At 38.3% G+C, this 19207-nt stretch overlaps 2 protein-coding genes across 4 annotated transcripts in view; both read right to left on the bottom strand.

Moving 5' to 3' along the window:
* The window catches only part of LOC103230917 (kinesin-like protein KIF28P), a 70474-nt gene extending 69516 nt beyond the window's left edge, over positions 1-958 (bottom strand). The window contains exon 1 of the mRNA XM_073011409.1: positions 875-958. Within this exon, the coding sequence (XP_072867510.1) occupies positions 875-958 (84 nt within the window). The remainder of the gene's footprint in view (positions 1-874) is intronic.
* AHCTF1 (AT-hook containing transcription factor 1) overlaps positions 437-19207 on the bottom strand; it is a 97232-nt gene continuing 78461 nt past the window's right edge. For 2 of the 3 annotated variants that reach the window (XM_037986109.2, XM_073011918.1), the window contains exons 31-36: positions 17639-17736; positions 14807-15015; positions 11399-13223; positions 4822-4955; positions 3745-3827; positions 437-2353 (exon numbers count right to left, since the gene is read on the bottom strand). In XM_037986109.2, coding sequence (XP_037842037.2) covers positions 2161-2353; positions 3745-3827; positions 4822-4955; positions 11399-13223; positions 14807-15015; positions 17639-17736 — 2542 coding nt within the window. In that variant the 3' untranslated portion in view covers positions 437-2160. The remainder of the gene's footprint in view (positions 2354-3744; positions 3828-4821; positions 4956-11398; positions 13224-14806; positions 15016-17638; positions 17737-19207) is intronic. The other variant, XM_037986111.2, reaches the window with a different exon arrangement.

Raw genomic sequence — 19207 nt, forward strand, 5'->3', positions numbered from 1 at the left:
GTTACATAATTTCACAGCTGTACCCAGCTGTTGAACTATTCTCCACAATATAGATGAATGCAGAGGCACAGGACAGATAGAACTGATTCCAACTGAAGAGGTACAAAGTAATATTGATAATGGTAAAAGCAGGAAGACCTCATATAAGGTCATTCCATTGTAGCCCATTCAGGACCAGGCCTTTACATATTGCCGAGCAAGTCTTTACTGACATTTTACTAAGCCTTCACAGTCCTCTCAAATGCTTCTATCTACATGTAGGAAGCCTTCAATATCTATCCAGGCAGAATTAACTATACCTGATCTGAGTCTATTGTTTACCTCACTATGATACTAAATACCTTAGTTTAACCAGTGCTGTTATCATCAGATACATGGTTGCTACAAGGTCCGAGAATATCATTCATGTGCTATCCTAAAATGCTGTAGCAACACATTTTAATGAGCAGTGTTTTTATTCAAGCTATATAAAGACATTTATACATAAGTACATACATTCATTTAAAATATATATAAAGTTCATTTAGAACAGGCCATTTGTTTGCTTATGATCTACATTCACAGAGGGGGAAAAAGTACATTTATTAAAAACAGGTACCACACATCTATATTTACCGAATTGCGTTGGTTTAAAAAAGCATTAACTTGACAAACATTTCATCCACATTTATTGTGCTACTTGCGCAAAGAGTAAAATTGTTTGCTGAATTATGTTTAGATCTTTAAATTAATTCATTTAACAAGTTCATTTAAATAAGTTCAATATTCCATAAATGACAAGCAGCTTAAATACAAGTTTGATAACTATCGTTAAAAAAGTAGTAAAATCAGTCAGTGAAATTTTCAACAAGGCAGCGTAACATCCATCACTAACCTGACTAAAAGGCCGCACTCGCACTGCTACTTTCACACTGTCGATACTTGGTGTAGGCATTTTCATCAGTTTCTCATTATCCATATTATTTGGTAGAAAAATAAATGCAGAAAGCACACTGCTTATGCTTCACATTAAAACATTAAAAGCTTAGCCCACAAAAGCGGTTCGTTTCTAGGCGATCAATTATTAATAGTCCATTCATTACACACTATCAATTACCTGTTATAAATTATTTTACAACACTTATTTATTGATGAATGTTAGAGCCTACACCAAGTATCACTGCGTAATTGCACAGTTGTACTGTAGAGAACAGGGCGTGTGCTGCTGCTTTCCTTTTCTACATCTACTCACTCTCTCCCAACCTTAATAATCTGTGCCTGAGGTTCTGTGAGAATTTGCCAGTTTTAAAACCTGAAATATTAAGGGATTTCTGTGGTTCGGTAGCAAGCTCCTTCACAGCAATATTATAAAAATTTGTTCAGACATCTCATCCTATCAATATTAGGCACATACAAGATGCACTCAATATCCATAAACAGGTTTATTTTACATTTCCCTTTGAAACCCTTTGATAAGGTTGCAAGTGAGCAGTGAACCGGTCAATCTAACCTGGATTAGTCTTTGACTAAGACTCTGAAGAGTCTGTAAGCTTGCTGAATAAGAGATGCCAACATTATAGTTAACCAATACTTGGATTATTCTTTTGAGGTAGATTACACAAAATTTGTGAAACTACAAAGATGGCAAAATTACATGCCCATAATTCAATTTTAACATAGTAACAGCCAAAAGCAAAAAAAAAAAAAAAAAAAATTTATGATTAGAAATCTGAATCACAGAATCAAAGTGCATAAATTATAAAATAGTAACTGTAAAAAGAAATATCAATAGTTCAATCATCCCCATTTTAAGACTGGTCTAATATTTTCATTATAGAGAAAATGAGACCAATGAGTATATAAAACTATCCAAACAGATACCCCTCCCTTTCAAAAACCAACAGACACAAACGACTGTGAAGTATACATTTTATTTAACATTCCATTAAGAAGCCATATTTACATATTATATAAATGTATGAAGTCTTAATATAAAATAGAAAAATTGCCTGGACTGAAACAATCACTCCATATGGAGTTACTTACTTATTGAAGACCTTCTGTTTACATAAAAATTTACAATAATTTATATAAATTATTTTCTTCCAAACTAGATATTTAATAATCCACACTATTCTGATGACTTTACAAATAGGTGTACATTAAAAACTTCCCAAGAAATTACAGCATTTTTCTGCGTAAAATTTGCTTTGGATACGAAGATAGTTTCTTTCTGCTCCTTCCACGACCTGTTCCTGTCACTTCTGTAGTTTTTCTTGGTTTGCTCTTGACTCCGTCAACTGGGCTAGCCAAGGGGGAAATCAGCCGAATTTCTATGGGAGGAGGTGACCAAGCACTTTCTTTTTCTGTGTTTCTGAAAAAAAAAAAAAAAGATATGATCAAGTAAGAATAAACACATTATGCTATAAAATAAAACTGGCTTCCCAACATGTTGAGAGAAACCTTAGGGACTTAGAAACCTTTAGTGCTTTCATTTTATAAAAGATGTAATGGTTTCAAGAGAACTGAAGTGAAGCTTTAAGTCATATAAGCTAATCAGAAGCAGAGTTAAGGTTTCATTAAGGGGAATTTTTCCTTTTCGATCAGAATATTTACAAACAATTATTCAATTATTGAATTTTCCTCTAAATGTTTCAAATGTATGAAAAAGTACTGCTGGATTACAAGGATGGGCCGAATATCAGTAGTCAGCCCAGGGGATGAGAGCCCCGCAGGCCCAGCAGAACTGTCAATGATCAAACACCAGCAATTAGCAAAGATCCACAGAATTTCACAAACAAGAGTTTCTCAAATAGATACGCCAGTATATATATATGTAAACAGTGATATTAGTCAGTGTTATTAAATCAGTTTTTAAATAAAATGCATCAACTGGTACTTTTATTAAATTCAACCATGCCTACCTACTAAGCACAGCATAAACAAGATTCTGTGTAACAAATATATCTGAAATGGAGTAATTTTCCCATGGATGCAGTTTTATTGCTTTTTGTAAAATAATTGCAGGATTTTAAAATGTATCATTATTTTTTACTAATAGTTACCTAATTTTCCTAACAAAGAGGTAAACCATCACACTTCCCTCCCCTACTTCGTTTTTCTGCAAAAACCAGAAAGATCCACTGGGAACTAAACTGCCCCCACCCTACCATCCTCCTCTTATTATTTTATTTTTATTCCTCCCATGCTCCTTTTAAAAGGACTGGGCTTTCATGCTATTAATATATAAACAAATCAGCCGGGCGCGGTGGCTCAAGCCTGTAATCCCAGCACTTTGGGAGGCCGAGACGGGCGGATCACGAGGTCAGGAGATCGAGACCATCCTGGCTAACACGGTGAAACCCCGTCTCTACTAAAAAATACAAAAAACTAGCCGGGCGAGGTGACGGCGCCTGTAGTCCCAGCTACTTGGGAGGCTGAGGCAGGAGAATGGTGTGAACCCGGGAGGCGGAGCTTGCAGTGAGCCGAGATCCGGCCATTGCACTCCAGCCTGGGCGACAGAGCGAGACTCCGCCTCAAAAAAAAAAAAAAAAAAAAAATATATATATATATATATAAAAAAAAAGAAATCTACCTTCAGCAGCACCTGTAGTCCCAGCCACTTGGGAGGCTGAGGCAAGAGAATCCCCTGAACCTGGGAGGCAGAGGTTGCAGTGAGCCAAAATCACACCACTGTACTCCAGCCTTGGCGACAGAGCGAGACTGTCTCAATCAATCAATCAAGAACAGAACAGAGAGTCATACTTGCTTGCTTGCTTTGTTTTTGATGTCCTGATTCGCTTCGCTTTTGGCTTTCCCACAGTTTCTACTGATTGTGCATCATCTTTCTATGGGTTAAACATTTTAAAAAGTTAAGTACTAAACACGAAACTAATTTTAAAACTTCTACACTGAGACAAGGAAGACTACAGCCAAACATTGCTGATGAATTCAAACTTGCCAGTGCAAAACTGACTCCTTTTCTCATACTTTTTAGTAAAAGCCTTAGTCACGTAGGCCTGTTCTTTATTCCTACAATTCAGCTCATCTCCAAGTTATGATCAGTTTTATTTTTGAATGTTTCCACTGTCTACTGCCTTCTGTACCCATTCCCTTTGTCCATGTCTAGGCTCTCGGTTTCTAAGTAGACAACCAGAGACTATTCTCTCCTACCCACATTTCATCTTTCATGCAAACTACCTGCAATATACATATGGCTATTCACAATGAACACTCCTCATCTGCCTGCTACTGCCATGCTCTGAGCCTTTGCCTCTGCCATTTACTCTGTCAGGAGGAATGCCTGTCTCCTCTAACCTTGGTCTATAAAGTATTTGAGTATAAATGATTTGAAATAATTGTTTTCATCTCTTCAACGAAACTGTGTATCTCAGTTCAACTGTAGGTGCCTGAGAGACAGGGAATTTGCCTGAATTATTTTTGTGTAATTTGCAGAGTAACAGACTCATGGCAGATAATTCAATCAATGCTTATGAATTAACATTTATAAACATAAGGGACTTCCACTCAATCCCTCAACTATTTCTTTAAAAAACACCCAGGTAATTCTGAAAACCTTTCCACAAACAGGTAATTTAAACTAGAACTGCCAGTAAAGTATCATCGGTAACATACCACAGATGTGTAATTAAAGGTAGGGAGGGTCTCCGAAGGGGTAGACAAGACCATTTTTGGCTTTTAGTACACATGACTGTTATCTTTAAGACATTTACTTAAATAATAAACACAATTTAAAATCATTAAATAAAATTAAAACAATTAAAACATTTTTAAGAAAAAAGTATGTTTTAACAAACACAAATAAAATCATGCATTTCCTACCAGTTCATCTTCAAGCTTGTTCTTATTGGATGTGTTTTTTTGTCTGCTCCTTAAAGTAGGAGGTGAGATGACAAACTGAGAAGATAAATCCGAAACTAATTCTTTCAACTGTGCAGGAACCTCTATTTTTTTAGCTAAAAAAAAAGTTGAAAAAACTGTATTTGTATCTTTATATATGTTTGCAAATATATAACCACAATAAAAACCTGGAACAAATGATGTACTTTAGAAAGATGCAAACATCCCCAAACCTGGAAACCATTAGTATTGTAACCTAATTATTCATGTTATCAGAGAAATGACAGGAAAAATCCCAGCATCATTTGGGTAAGCCAAATGTGTGGGACGACCTAATGCTTCAAACTAAAAAGGGCTACAATATAAAGACGGGCCATGAAAGCAGGTACAGAACTGTTTGTTTAGTCTATTTCTTTTAATCCTTACTGCTCCCCAAGCATTCTGGGGAGGGAAAGCATTAATCCTATATGTAACCTGAGCTAGTCTGTGCCATAACTACTGCTATTCCAGACACGTTATTTACAAAGTAGGTTTTCTATTATCAAAAAAGAGAAACTCTAGCCAGTTCATTTTGAACTACTTGTTCCAGTCAAACAGAAAAGTTCATGTCCACAAAAGCAGAAAGTGCCAGGTGCAGTGGCTCACCACTGTAATTCCAGCACTTTGGGAGGCTGAGGCAGGAGGACGACTTAAGGCCAGGAGTTCAAGACCAGCCTGATCAACGAAGTGAGAGAGCCCTGTCTCTACAAAAAATTTTAGAAAGATCAGCCCATGTGGTGGTGCACGCCTGTGGTGTCAGCTACTTGGGAGGCTTGAGTCTGGGAAGTTGAGGCTACAGTGAGCTACGATTGTGCCACTGCACTGCAGCCTCGGTAACAGAGTTAAAAGCTAACAGGAAGATATTCCATAGATAAATAAAAATGGTTTAAACAACAATTGGGCCGGGCGCGGTGGCTCAAGCCTGTAATCCCAGCACTTTGGGAGGTCGAGACGGGCGGATCACGAGGTCAGGAGATCGAGACCAGCCTGGCTAACATGGTGAAACCCCGTCTCTACTAAAAAATACAAAAAAACTAGCCGGGCGAGGTGGCGGGCGCCTGTAGTCCCAGCCGGAGGCTGAGGCAGGAGAATGGCGTGAACCCGGGAGGCGGAGCTTGCAGTGAGCTGAGATCCGGCCACTGCACCCCAGCCTGGGCCACAGAGCCAGACTCAGACTCCCTCTCAAAAAAAAAAAAAAAAAAAACAACAATTGGTTTAAAATAAGGAATTAAAAACATTTACCACACAGACCTTTTTTTTTTTTTTTAAACTAAAGGGCCCCCATATTAAAAGCAATCATCAATGTAATTACAGATGAGCACAGTTCAGTTTAATCAGTCTGCCGGAGTAAATCCCACCTTCAAGTAACTTCAAGCTGTCTGTGCATCAGTTTCTATAAAATAAGGTTAGTAATAGCATCGATCTCAAAATTGTTCCGAGGATGAAAGAAGAAGAACAATGTGTGGCATGGTAGTGGTAAGTGCCTACACATGTTCGCATTTGTTATATAAATCCCATTTCATTTATAAACCCTTGAAATAAAATTATAGTTCAATGTTATCTCAGCTACTGGGACAGTCAAGAGTTCTATGAGATATCAAATTCTGCTTTTAAAGCATATGATTCTTTAAAAAAATTTTTTTGTGGGTACATAGTAGGTATACATAAGCGTATGATTCTTAAAAAAAGAATTAACAGAGTTGATATCAGAAATAATCTCTGCTCCCAGTTTGTAAATGGCAGAAATGGCAATGGTCTACTGGTGGTCTCTCTTTTGGCTTCAAGAAACAGATGAACAAAAATATTACATTTTTATAATGAAAATTATACATTCTACAACTCTCTTTTAGACTACCTGAAAAAACAATTTCTTTCACTTTTCCTAATCTTCACCAAGCTTTCCTACTCCATTTCAAAGGAATAAAGAAATACAAAAATATACTATCACATGCAAAAATAGCCTCCACCATTTTTTCCATATGCTTCTATTATAGCACAGATGAGACTTTGAGTGTGTGTCAATTCTTTACCCATCTCTGTTTTGAAGATTAAGGAGTTCAAAAGACCTAGGTTCAAACCCAACTGTGTGCGAGTAAATGACTCTGAGAATTCAGAGAGCGCTGATGTACAGCATGTGCTGATTTCTAAGGTATAAATGTGCCTCCTGTGGCCAGTGCAAACCATGGCTGGGTTACAAGTTCTTGGATATTTAACAATTGGCTCTTACCAGCCAGTAGCAGCAGTAGTAGCTCCAGGACAACACAGCTTATTCCCTGGGTGATGTGAACGCTCAGTCTCAATAACTTCAAGTTCCTCAATGAGGACAGAAGGAAGTAAAAGTACCTATATTCACTGGGTTGCAGTGGGAATCAAATGATATATGAACGTCATGTATCTAGCATGGCCTTAGGTATACAGCAAGCCCTTCTTAATATTTGCTGTATGAAATGTGAAGTTTCATATTCATTTAGTAAAACACAAAATTCTAAGATAATTTCTTCACTATGTTTCAATAAAATAAAGGACCACCTCTAGCCTTCCAATCATACAGTATACCTATACCCAGTCTTCTCTGTACCTCCATCCCTATGTAAAAACGAAGTTTAGAATATAAATAGGCACAAGGACAAGGTATGGTAACAGTATAAAGGGCAGAGGAAGATACAAGGCTCAGAAAGGTTATATGATTTTCTGCCCAGCTAGTAAGTGGCAGAAATGAGAGATCTCAATCCCAAGTTTCTTATCCCCTCCAATCCCATCATCTCATTCTAGAAGGTGCCTATTTTTAGTATTAAAAAAATCTGAAAGTAATTCAAATACCCAACAGAAGAGGGTTAAAACAATCTGTGGCACATTTGTGAGATGAAATGCCAATACGAAAAAAAAAATTACATTTAAGATTTTGAAACATGGCCGGGCGCGGTGGCTCAAGCCTGTAATCCCAGCACTTTGGGAGGCCGAGACGGGCGGATCACGAGGTCAAGAGATCGAGACCATCCTGGTTAACACGGTGAAACCCCGTCTCCACTAAAAAAAAAAATACAAAAAACTAGCCGGGCATGATGGCGAGCGCCTGCAGTCCCAGCTACTCGGGAGGCTGAGGCAGGAGAATGGCGTGAACCCGGAAGGCGGAGCTTGCAGTGAGCTGAGATCTGGCCACTGCACTCCAGCCTGGGCGACAGAGCGAGACTCTGCCTCAAAAAAAAAAAAAAAAAAAAGATTTTGAAACATATATATATACACACACATTTATATATTTATTTTCTGGGGGTGGGGGGAGGTGACAGGATCTCAGTCTGTCACCTGGGCTGGACCACAGTGGTGTGATGGCTTGCTGCAACCTCAACCTCCGAGGCTCAAGCCATCCTCACACCTCAGCCTCCCAAGTAGCTGGGACTATAGGTGCCAGCCACCATGCCCAAATCATTAAAAATTTTTCTTTTGTAGAGATGGGTTCCCACCAAGTTGCCCAGGCTGGTTGGATTTTGAAGAATATTTAAGATTAACTGGAGGCTGGGCAGAGTGGCTCATGCCTGTAATCCCAGCACTTTGGGAGGCCAAGGTGGGTGAATTATCTGAGGTCAGGAGTTTGAGACTAGCATGGCCAACATGGCGAAATCCTGTCTCTACTGTAAAAAACACAAAAAAATGACCTGGGCATGGTGGCAGGCACCTGTAATCCCAGCTACTGGGGAGGCTGGGGCAGAATTATTTGAACCCAGGAGGCAGAGGTTGCAGTGAGCCAACATCGTACCACTGCACTCCAGCCTGGGTAACAACAGCAAAACTCCATCTCAATTAAAAAAAAAAAAAAGGAACTGAAAATGGTCATGAAATAAGTAGGGGGAAAAAAGCAGAATATACGCATGTACATAAACTTCAGGTTTTTGAAAACCAACCATACATATGTATCTGGAACGAGATAAAGGAAAATGTGAATAGTGATTCTTTCGATGGCTGGATTATATACTTCTATTTTCTAGTTTTTGCTAAGTAGGCACGTATTGTTTTTGTTTTGAGACATGGTCTTGCTCTGTTGCCCAGGCTGGCGTGCAGTGGCACATGATCATGGCTCACTGCAGCCTCAAACTCTCAGGCTCAAGTGATTCTCCTGCCTCAGCCTCCCAAGTAGCTGGGACCATAAGCCCATGCCACCACGTCTGGCTAATTTTTGTACTTTTTGTAGAGATGGGTTTTTTTTTGCCATGTTGCTGCCATGTATTTTTAGTTTAACAGAAAACAGTTAAAATTAGTAGGTACAGAAATGAAAAATATGTAAAGATGACAAAAATCAGAATTACTAAGAGGTTTGTTATGCTCTAACAAAACAGCTCTCCCTGTTGGTGTTTACTACATTTATCCAAGTCCTGAGGAGTGTGTAAGTTATATGTTAATGACTTCCTGCCAATAAAATGCTTTTCATTTTAACTTTTTTTTCTTTTTAACTTTTTAATAACATCCTAATAAAATGAACTTAAAAAGGTAACTAAAATATCACACATTCTGTCATTTCATTCTCCTTCACGCAAAACACAGGTATAACTGTGCACACTCTTCTAACACCACGAAGAAATTAAGTTATACTACCAAAATCGAAGATCTAATTAAAAATTTTCTGAGTGAGGAGGGGAGAAGAGGATCCCCTATAGCTACAAATCATTTTTAGGACAAATGATCAATTGTTATGGGGAGAGGCATTTTCCTGGGCTCCAACTATATCAAGTACAACAAGTCATCTACTTTATTTTTTATTTTTACTTTTTGAGACAGAGTCTCACTCTGTCACCCAGGCTGGAGTGCAGTGGCACAATCTCAGCTCACTGCAAGCTCTGCCTCCCAGGTTCACACCATTCTCCTGCCTCAGCCTCCCAAGTAGCTGGGATTACAGTCATCCGCCACCATGCCTGGCTAATTTTTTGTATTTTTTTAGTAGAGACAGAGTTTTACCATGTTAGCCAGGATGGTCTTGATCTCCTGACCTCATGATCCACCCGCCTCGGCCTCCCAAAGTGCTGGGATTACAGGCGTGAGCCACCGCGCCCGGCCAAGTCATCTACTTTATTTATAAGGTCCTGAGCTGCTTTGCTGAAATTCAAACATTAAACTGTAACTTAAACAATCAACTGGCCGGGCACGGTGGCTCAAGCCTGTAATCCCAGCACTTTGGGAGGCGGAGACGGGTGGATCACGAGGTCAGGAGATCGAGACCATCCTGGCTAACACGGTGAAACCCCGTCTCTACTAAATATTACAAAAAACTAGCCGGGCGAGGTGGCGGGTGCCTGTAGTCCCAGCTACTCGGGAGGCTGAGGCAGGAGAATGGCGTGAACCCGGGAGGCGGAGCTTGCAGTGAGCCGAGATCTGGCCACTGCACTCCAGCCTGGGCAACAGAGCAAGACTCCGTCTCAAAAAAAAAAAAAAAAAAAAAAAAAAAAAAAAAAAAAAAAAAAAAAAAAAACAATCAACTACATGGCTGGGTGCGGTGGCTCACGTCTGTAATGCCAACACTTTGGGAGGAGGGGACAGGTGGATCACTTGAGGTCAGGAGTTCAAGATCAGCCTGGCCAACATGGCAAAATGCTGTCTCTACAAACAGAAAAAATTAGCCAGGTCTGTAACCCCAGCTACTAGGGAGGCTGAGGTAGGAGAATTGCTTGAACCCAGGAGGCAGAGGTTGCAGTGAGCTGAGATCATGCCACTGCGCACCAGCCTGGGCAACAAAGCAAGACTCTACCTCAAAATGAAAAAACAAAACAAAAAACACAATGGTTAGGTAAACAAAATACAGGGTTTAACACTTTTACAGAGAGTTACTCTAATGGGATCTCTTCAGTCACACTAGTGTCTTAGCTTTTCAGACATGTCTAAAGCACCCCATTGACATTTTATCACTGCAGATCTGTTGTGTCTGTTTGTATACTTAACGCATGTACGTGCTCCCTCTGGGGAGAGGGGTCACCCCTGTTGAGAAGGTCTGACCTACACCAACCAACCACAGTCCTCAGCTCACCAGTGACAATGAAGGATGGCCTCACTGAAGATGAGGGCGTGCAGATGCACCAGTTTGTGGGCAATAGTGAATATGGATTGAAATAATTTCTGTATCTTAATAAAAAGCTACTAGTGCTTCCCTTCAAAACAATTTCAAGTTGTGGATATCAGTGGGGTGTGAGCCAAATGCAGCAGTACCTGGGAGATTAAAATACTGACTCTATTTTGGAAGAAACTAAAATTAAAAGTCACTTTTTTATGAAAGTCACAGAAGAGAAATTATACTATTCTAAAAAATAAATCTATGTTACTAGAGTTACAGGACTGAAGTCATGTTAACCATACTGAATAACTGAACTCAAACTTTGAAACATGAAACCTTTAAACTTTACTACTAAAAGATCAATTTTGGTTTAAGGGGGAAGGGGAAAAATTCCCTATAAAACCATTCTTAGGACAAATAATTAACCCAATTTTAAGCTGAAGAGTGAGTGAGATGAAAAACTGTTCTGCAGAGAAAGAAAAGTACCTTTTGCTTTCCTTGGAACTTCTGACACTGGAGAAAATAAAGGCTCATTGTTTGGTTCAGAAAGATCCGGCAACAAGATGGCCTTGTTAGACCGAGTCCTGGTGCTGCGGGATGATTTAGTGAAGGAAGCTGTGGCAAGCAGTCTTTCTTCTCGGTCATTTGTTTCTTTATGTGTCATTTCATCTATGCGTTCTTCTGATACTGAGTGTAATGAACGTTTTTGGCTTTGATTTTCAGTCTTTCTTGTAAGTTTTTTCTTAGAGCTCATCACCATCGAAAGTTCCTTATTTGGCACTAAAATGGATTTTCCTGAAGCTGGTTTTCCAACATCAGTATTTTCACTTTTAGCTGGGGTACTTCTTGTAGATCTTCTTTTAATGCTGGGAGCTTCTTTCTTCTTGGGGCTTCCCTCTTCCTTAACAGCCTTAGATCCTACATCTTCAGATGGATGGATTTTTCTTGGTCTACCACGTTTTCTAGGTATGGCAGACATATCAAATTCTGCTTGAAGAGTCAACTGAGATGAGTCAAGGTTGGAGTCTTCCCTCACATCTGACGGACTAACTTCTCTCCCTCTGACCCGTCTAATACGTTTAATAGGCAGCTGCTCATCGCCGGATTTATCATCTGGCTTATTTCCTGTATTTTCAGAAGCATCTAAATCAGCACTTCTTAATTTTCTGATCGTTCGGCTAGGACTTGTTACGTTACTAACTTTTAGATCATTTATAATTTCAACACTTTCCTGACTTTCTACAGATCTTTTAATTCTTCTAGGAGTCCTTTTTGTAACAGATGAAACCGTAACTTCTTTTTTAATAGTTTCTTCAACTGCTGGTTCCAACAGCTGAGATGATTTTAATCTTTTTGATTCCCTACCTGTAGTGATCTGTAATTCTTGTTCCACAGAACTGGTATTTTCTAGTATGTCCTGATTAACTTCTTTCTTTCTCCTTCCTCTCCTAGGCGTAATAGAATTTTGAGGTATTTGCTGGTTCTCAGATATTCCTTTGACATCAGAATAGGTGTTTTCGGAAGCTTCAGAAATTTCTTGTGGCTTCCTAGTTTTCTTCCTAACTGACTGCCCTGGCATCTTAGGAGTAGCAACATCTGCTGATGCTTCCTGTTGTGTTGATTTGACATTCACGTTTTGGATATGTTGTCCTCTCGTACGAGTCTTGGAGGAAACCACGTCAACCTGGCTGACATTCATAGTTACTGTGCTTGTTTCCTGAGCAGTCTTACATGCAGATTTGACTAACTTAGTGGGACACATTGTGTTTTGGCTCACTAAAGGTACTGTTTCATGAATGGACTGTTCCATTGTATCTGAAGTAATTTCTTTACTTCTTGTGTCTTTAATTACATCTAGTAAATTTTCTGCAATTGCTACTTTAATAGGTTCAGGCACATATGGTAAAGTCTCTACTTTTTGGGACTTTTGGTCACTAGTTATGGCAGATGGCAAATCTGCAACTTGTCCATAATTATCATTTTCCCCACTGCATACAAGTTTTTCTTCAGTTGCTGTGTTAGCTGCTTTAGGTAACACATCAGATGATGCAAAATCGCCTGGCTCAACTTCTCCTTCTTCACCTTCCAGTATCAAGGTAAAGTTGCTCTGAGCCACAAAAAGTTCCCCATCTACTTCAGCAATGTCACACTCAGCTGTGTCCTTATTATCAGCTAAGTCACAAAACTGCTGGTCAATAGTATCAAAATTGTACTGAAGCTTAAGTGTTCCAGAGGGATATAACTCATTAAATGAAAGATTCCTAGCCTCTTCTCCTGAATCTTGAGCTTCAAGCTTTTCCTGTTCAATCACCTAAATGAATTAAAGATAAGAGACTGGTTAAAGAATTGTAATATATGTTTTAACTTGAAGCATACAGGCTTTTGATGACCCTTGGCTGTGTGCCTTTTAAAACATAAATTATATTTAATATGGCATATACTTATGGGTTTACGTTACAAAATTATCCCTTTAAGCAATCAGACTCTCATTCAGTCAAAATAACTAGAGAGAAAGATTTTTGAGATTATGACTGAAATTTAACTAGAAATTCCACATTTCCCTGGCTAAAAAGACAGTCAACAAAAGCTTGAAAATCATGATGCTAACAGTTCTGAGAACATTTAAGAACTTATTCTATTCTCACCCAAGAAAAAAAGTTAACTGGAGAAAACCCCCAAACTGTGTTTTAATGATATTCCCCAAATTACCTAACTATCCACACTTTTCTAAACAGCATGATCCCCATAAGGTTGAAGAACAATTCACCTACATAAGCTCCCTTGGGCTAGACTCAATCCTCTTCCCTTTGCTGGGGCTGCATAAACCATGAAATTCCTAAGGCTTTCAAGTTCAGTACCTCTCCTGCAAGGGTTTGGTGGAAGAAGGAATGGTCCTTGCATTTACCTTTTGGTAAGGGAAGGGGAGAAAAAGGAGGAGGCAGAAAGTAACAGAGAGATCTCCTGACCAAGAAGGTAGAACATTATCACCCACCTAGACAATGACATTTTCCCACTCCCCAAACATTCAGTGAGATGACAGATTGGAAATAACCTAGAAATGAGGATTCCCACTTACACCATCCCCACAATTTTTATCAGCCTCCCAACTAAAGGAATTGGAACTTTACTCATCTATATGGCGGTGGGAATACTCATTGAGTATGGATAACTATGACATTTTTATGAGTTAAGAAACTTCCCAAATTCTAAACAATCAAATTTCTATAAATAATTAGAAGAGTTGGTTTTTTATCTTAAAATTTATTATATAAAAGTTGTCTGCTGGTAATAAAAGATTTGGCATATTTTTTTCTAAAAACTCTAAGTCATATTAGGTAGCAAAAAGTCCTTGTCCGAGTGTATGGATGTTCAGCACCAGCCAGCTGACTATCATTCTCCCACAAGGATGCCTGAGGTAGGGGGAAATCCTGTTTAACTGTATCCATATATTTTCAAATATATGATCTTACGACTAAAAAGACCTTTCATTTGAACCAGATCAGCAAAATTAAATTGATACAACTATGGCTTAACACTTCCTTTTGGCTTTCATGAAAACCAATTTCTTTTTTTTTTTTCCCCCCCGAGACAGGATTTTGTTATGTTGCCCAGGCTGGTCTCAAATTCTTGGGCTCAAGGATCCTCCCTCCTCAAACTCCCAAGTAGCTGGGACTATAGGCAACTGCTACAGCACCCACCTTGAAGGCCAATTTCTTAAAGGACATGTTTTTATATTCCACAAAATACTTATACACTTGTTTTTTGAACCCAGATTTTTATAAATAAGTTTTTATATAGCAAATAAATGAACGTGTTAGGTTTGAACTACTGTCTTGAAACAACTAAACCAAAACTGAAAGACTGACAAAGAAGTAAAAAATTAATTTTTTTTACATGAATTTCTTGAGTATCAGGAGGGCTGTCAGAAATTGGAAGCTTTTCTTCTGGTAAGTCAACACTTTCTTTTAGTACATCATCTTCTACTTCATGATCTTCTTTTAAGTTCAACACTACTTCCTGGTTAAGCCTGCGCTCAGAGATAATAGGACCTTCAGAGATAGTGAGCGAAGAGTTTCCACTATCACCAAGGATATCAGCCACAGCTGAAAGAAAAATGAGTGAATTTTTACATTTAAACTGATAAATCTACACACAATTAAGGAAGCAAATAGAAAGGAAAAGGCTACACTGCACTTGAATAGTGTATTAATAAACTATCACAATGACAGAAAGTCTGCAACTTCTTAAACAGTACACACCTTTCCACAGAGATAAAACAGAAAAATTTCACATTTAAAACTGATAACTGATAAATGATATCAGGAAATGTTTAATATGATGACCAACTGCTTCGAGGAAGTTCAGGTGCTTGTTCCTTATTAATCTGAAAACTGTATTTACCAGGTGACTACCAGACAACCAGTTATCCCTGTAGAGTAATTATAGAATTACATGAGGGACATGCAATCTGGGCTTTGATATGACTAGGAAAAAGAATGAATCTCTTTTGGCAGAAAGCATTCAAATGGGTACAAATACACTCTACTACTTTAAAAAAATAATTTTTGGGCTCACTTAAAGTCCTTCTTTCGTCTTCCTCTTTGCTAAAGTTTAATATGTCATTAACAATCATAGGTGACATTAATATTTGGGTGTAAAGTTTATGAATGACACAAAATACCACAAGGGGGGAAAATAACAATTAAAAAATCCTTTAGTGTTTAACAACAATAAAAAAATCAATAAAGCACAAAAATAAAAGATGAACTAGGAAAAAATATTTCTACACTTTTAATGGAAAATGGGTCTGTTATCCCTATCATGTGAACACTAATAAAATAAAATGAAAAATGTTTTCCTGTTTGGCAAAAAGAAGACGAAAAAAAGCACTTTACGGGCTTCTGATCAAATACATAAAAGTAGTATATAAACTATTGGATACAACAATAAAATATTAAAAATCTGGCCGGGCGTGGTGGCTCACGCCTGTAATCCCAACACTTTGGGAGGCCGAGGCAGGTGGATCGTGAGGTCAGGATATCGAGACCATCCTGGCAAACACGGTGAAACCCCGTCTCCACTAAAAATACAAAAAAATTATCCCGGCGTGGTGGTGGGTGCCTGTAGTCCCAGCTACTCGGGAGGCTGAGGCAGGAGAACGGCGGGAACCCGGGAGGCGGAGCTTGCAGTGAGCCAAGATCGTGCCACTGCACTCCAGCCTGGGCCACAGAACGAGACTCGTCTCAAAAAAAAAAAAAAATTAAAAATCTGTACACACTTCTGGACCCAACAAGTCCATGGTTAGGAATCTACCCAAAAGAAATACTGATATAGAATGTAATGTGCAAAGACACAAGAATATTTACTGCAGAAACAGCAAAACGAACCCCAAAATAGTGACTGGCCCAAATGTTCAGCAATAAGCAATTAGTTAAGCATGTAACATCTTCACTACAGAAGACTGTTAGAGCTGTTAAAAAGAACAGGATTAATTTATATTCCTGACAGAAAAATGTCTTAAATATATTACATGAGAAAAGAAAGTTGCTTTTCTGATAATAAATGTACTGATAATGATTATTTCTAACAGCTAACATTTACTAAACTTCAGGTACCAAGCGCTACACAAAACACTTTACATGCAAGTGGCTTAATCCTGACAACTCTATGAAATGGGTGTTATTAATACTCCCATTTAAAACTATTAACATTTTACCAACAAAAAAATAGAGGTGTAGCCCCTAAGTGCAGAACTGGGTTAGGAACGCAAACATTCGGGTTCAGGCACCTGCACCCTTCAGGCACCATCGTGTCTCCTCTTTCAACATACCGGGGGAAATGTGCACAGAAAACAGAAATTCAGGAAAGACACTTTAAATAGTTAATTATGGACCCCTAAAATGGGTGATCGGCTTTTTCCTTTACATGTTAGACAATTCTCTCTGGATTACTCTATAATCATGTATTACCTTAATCATGGGACAAAAACAAGCCTGCTGAAGCATTCCCTAAGCCCCATTCATAATGTACCAGGAACAAAGGCGTAACAGTTGAGAGCGTGGGCTCCAGAGTCAGGTAACAACTATGTCACAGTACAGTGCTGTGAGGACTAAATGATAATAGACACAAGATGATCAGACCAATTCTGGGCACAGACATTCAAGGTGTCTGCCTCCCCTGAATCCAACTGTAAGCTCCTTAAAAACCTATCTTCCTCATCTCTGTATAGCCAGAGCCTAACTGAGAATAGGCCTTCACAAAAATGCTCACTGGGTTAAAAAATAAATTCCATATATTTGTTAATTTCCCTGGAGCATATTCAGTCATTTGTGACTATTTTCTAATAATGAAAAGTCAACCGTGGCCTTATCACAAACACAAAATAAAAACTCTTCTGAGTCCAAGAAGATCAAACAGCAGGGATGCATTTGGCTATGGACTAGTAATTTATTTTGTTCTTTTTTCATATTTTTTGTGGAAAATATGTCCACAAAAACCATTCTAAGACTCTCAATATTAGAGCCACAGAATGCCTTACAAGCAACTCACTGTCTGACAGCTTATACATCTTAGAATACTTCTGTGCCAGGAAAGTGACCAGAGAGAGGAATAACTTGAGGAAGAAAAAAATCTGAACAACAGAACAGATTATTTTGTTCTAAGAATAGAAAACTCTTCACTCAAAACACAAAAATGGAATAATCCTAAAGTCAAAATAATACATACATTTATTGTCATTTGCTCTAATTGCAGAGGTGTAGGTTTCAACAGATGTTAATCCTTCATCCAACACTGGTACCTTGGACTTCTGGGTGAAGATTTTCCTTTAGAAAAGGAAATACATACCTTAGTGTATAAGAAGATCCCATCTGCTTTAACCCACTTTAGTCGCACTGCCCAGCCTGTCATTTTGGTGATGTAAACTGAGGTTCAGAGAATTCAATACAACTCAAGCTCATTCTGAACAATCATAGAAAATTTAAAAGTGAATTCAGAAATAATGCTCTACTTGTTTTCCCATTTTCTAATGTTTCTGGCAACAATGGCATGGCCTTAAAGTAGAAATGAAATCATTTTAAAATGCCTGTCCGTATACATTATATTTAAGCCAATTTTTAATAATCTGTGGCCAGAGTCTTCAAATAAGTCTGTCAAATATTATGGAATATTTTTTATGAACTCAGTAGAGGCAAGGTTCAATATTTTAATGCTACCTGGAAAGAGTATGATAAATGACTCAGAATAGGAGACCAATGAAATCTGTATTAATCCATATGATGAAAATAAATCCTGGAATATGATGACAGTGTTCCTTTAATATTCTAACCTGACCTTTCTCAAAACCCAATTAAAGCATGCTAATTTTAAAAATTAGGACAAATAGTATTTTAAAGTAAATTCAAGAAAAAGGTAAAGTAACAGTGATACATCACCACAAAGTATCAAATAAGCTTACATTTTAAAAGGAACTAGTTAGCCAAGATAGTGAATATGCACCTGGGTTCTCACTGGTAATTCTCATGTGATTCCTTCTCATGTGACCGCTCTTTGCTTTGCAATTGTTGCAATTATCCATCAAAGCCATTGCAATAAATAACACTACTTTTCATTAAAATTCAAAAAACATTACACCAAAAACATTATTTGGATAATCCTTTCATATTGGCTTCTCCTACTTTTTCCATGCAGGCCTGGCAAAGATTCCAGCTAACTTAGATTTCTCTTCTCAGGCATAAAGCATGTGATTTAGTTCAAGGTATGAGGGGTGACTATCATGACACTGAATTGTATAGGCGGTATGGTAAGTCCCGCTCGTTATTTATAAAGTAACGAACCATTTATAATGTTGTAAGTTATGTTTTGTGCCAGTTAATTTTACTAAGTCACCCTTCCTACCTACAACTTGATAATTGAAGCCGTCCCTTTTTTGTATCCTCTACAATGGTGTTATTCAAAGTGCTGACATGCAATCTGTGACAGTCTTGCAATGAGACAAGGAGCTCTTGCCAGAAGTTGAATCAACTGCTTCACTAATCATACTGATTAGTCCAGCTGACTTTTTGTAAAGGAAGCAGTGCACTGATTTCTAATCCAAGGCAAGCTGTTTATCTTGTTGCAGAACATAAACTGACACTCCCAACAATCTGCTTGACCACACTTTGAGTAAGTCATCTTGTAAAGTGTCAATGAAAATTATTTGGAAATATAATGTTTCAACTAGTCATTAAAAAACACAAACTTAGGCCGGGCGCGGAGGCTCACGCCTGTAATCCCAGCACTTTGGGAGGCCGAGAC

This window comes from Chlorocebus sabaeus, chromosome 25, assembly GCF_047675955.1.
Source record: "Chlorocebus sabaeus isolate Y175 chromosome 25, mChlSab1.0.hap1, whole genome shotgun sequence".
Lineage (NCBI taxonomy): Eukaryota > Metazoa > Chordata > Mammalia > Primates > Cercopithecidae > Chlorocebus > Chlorocebus sabaeus.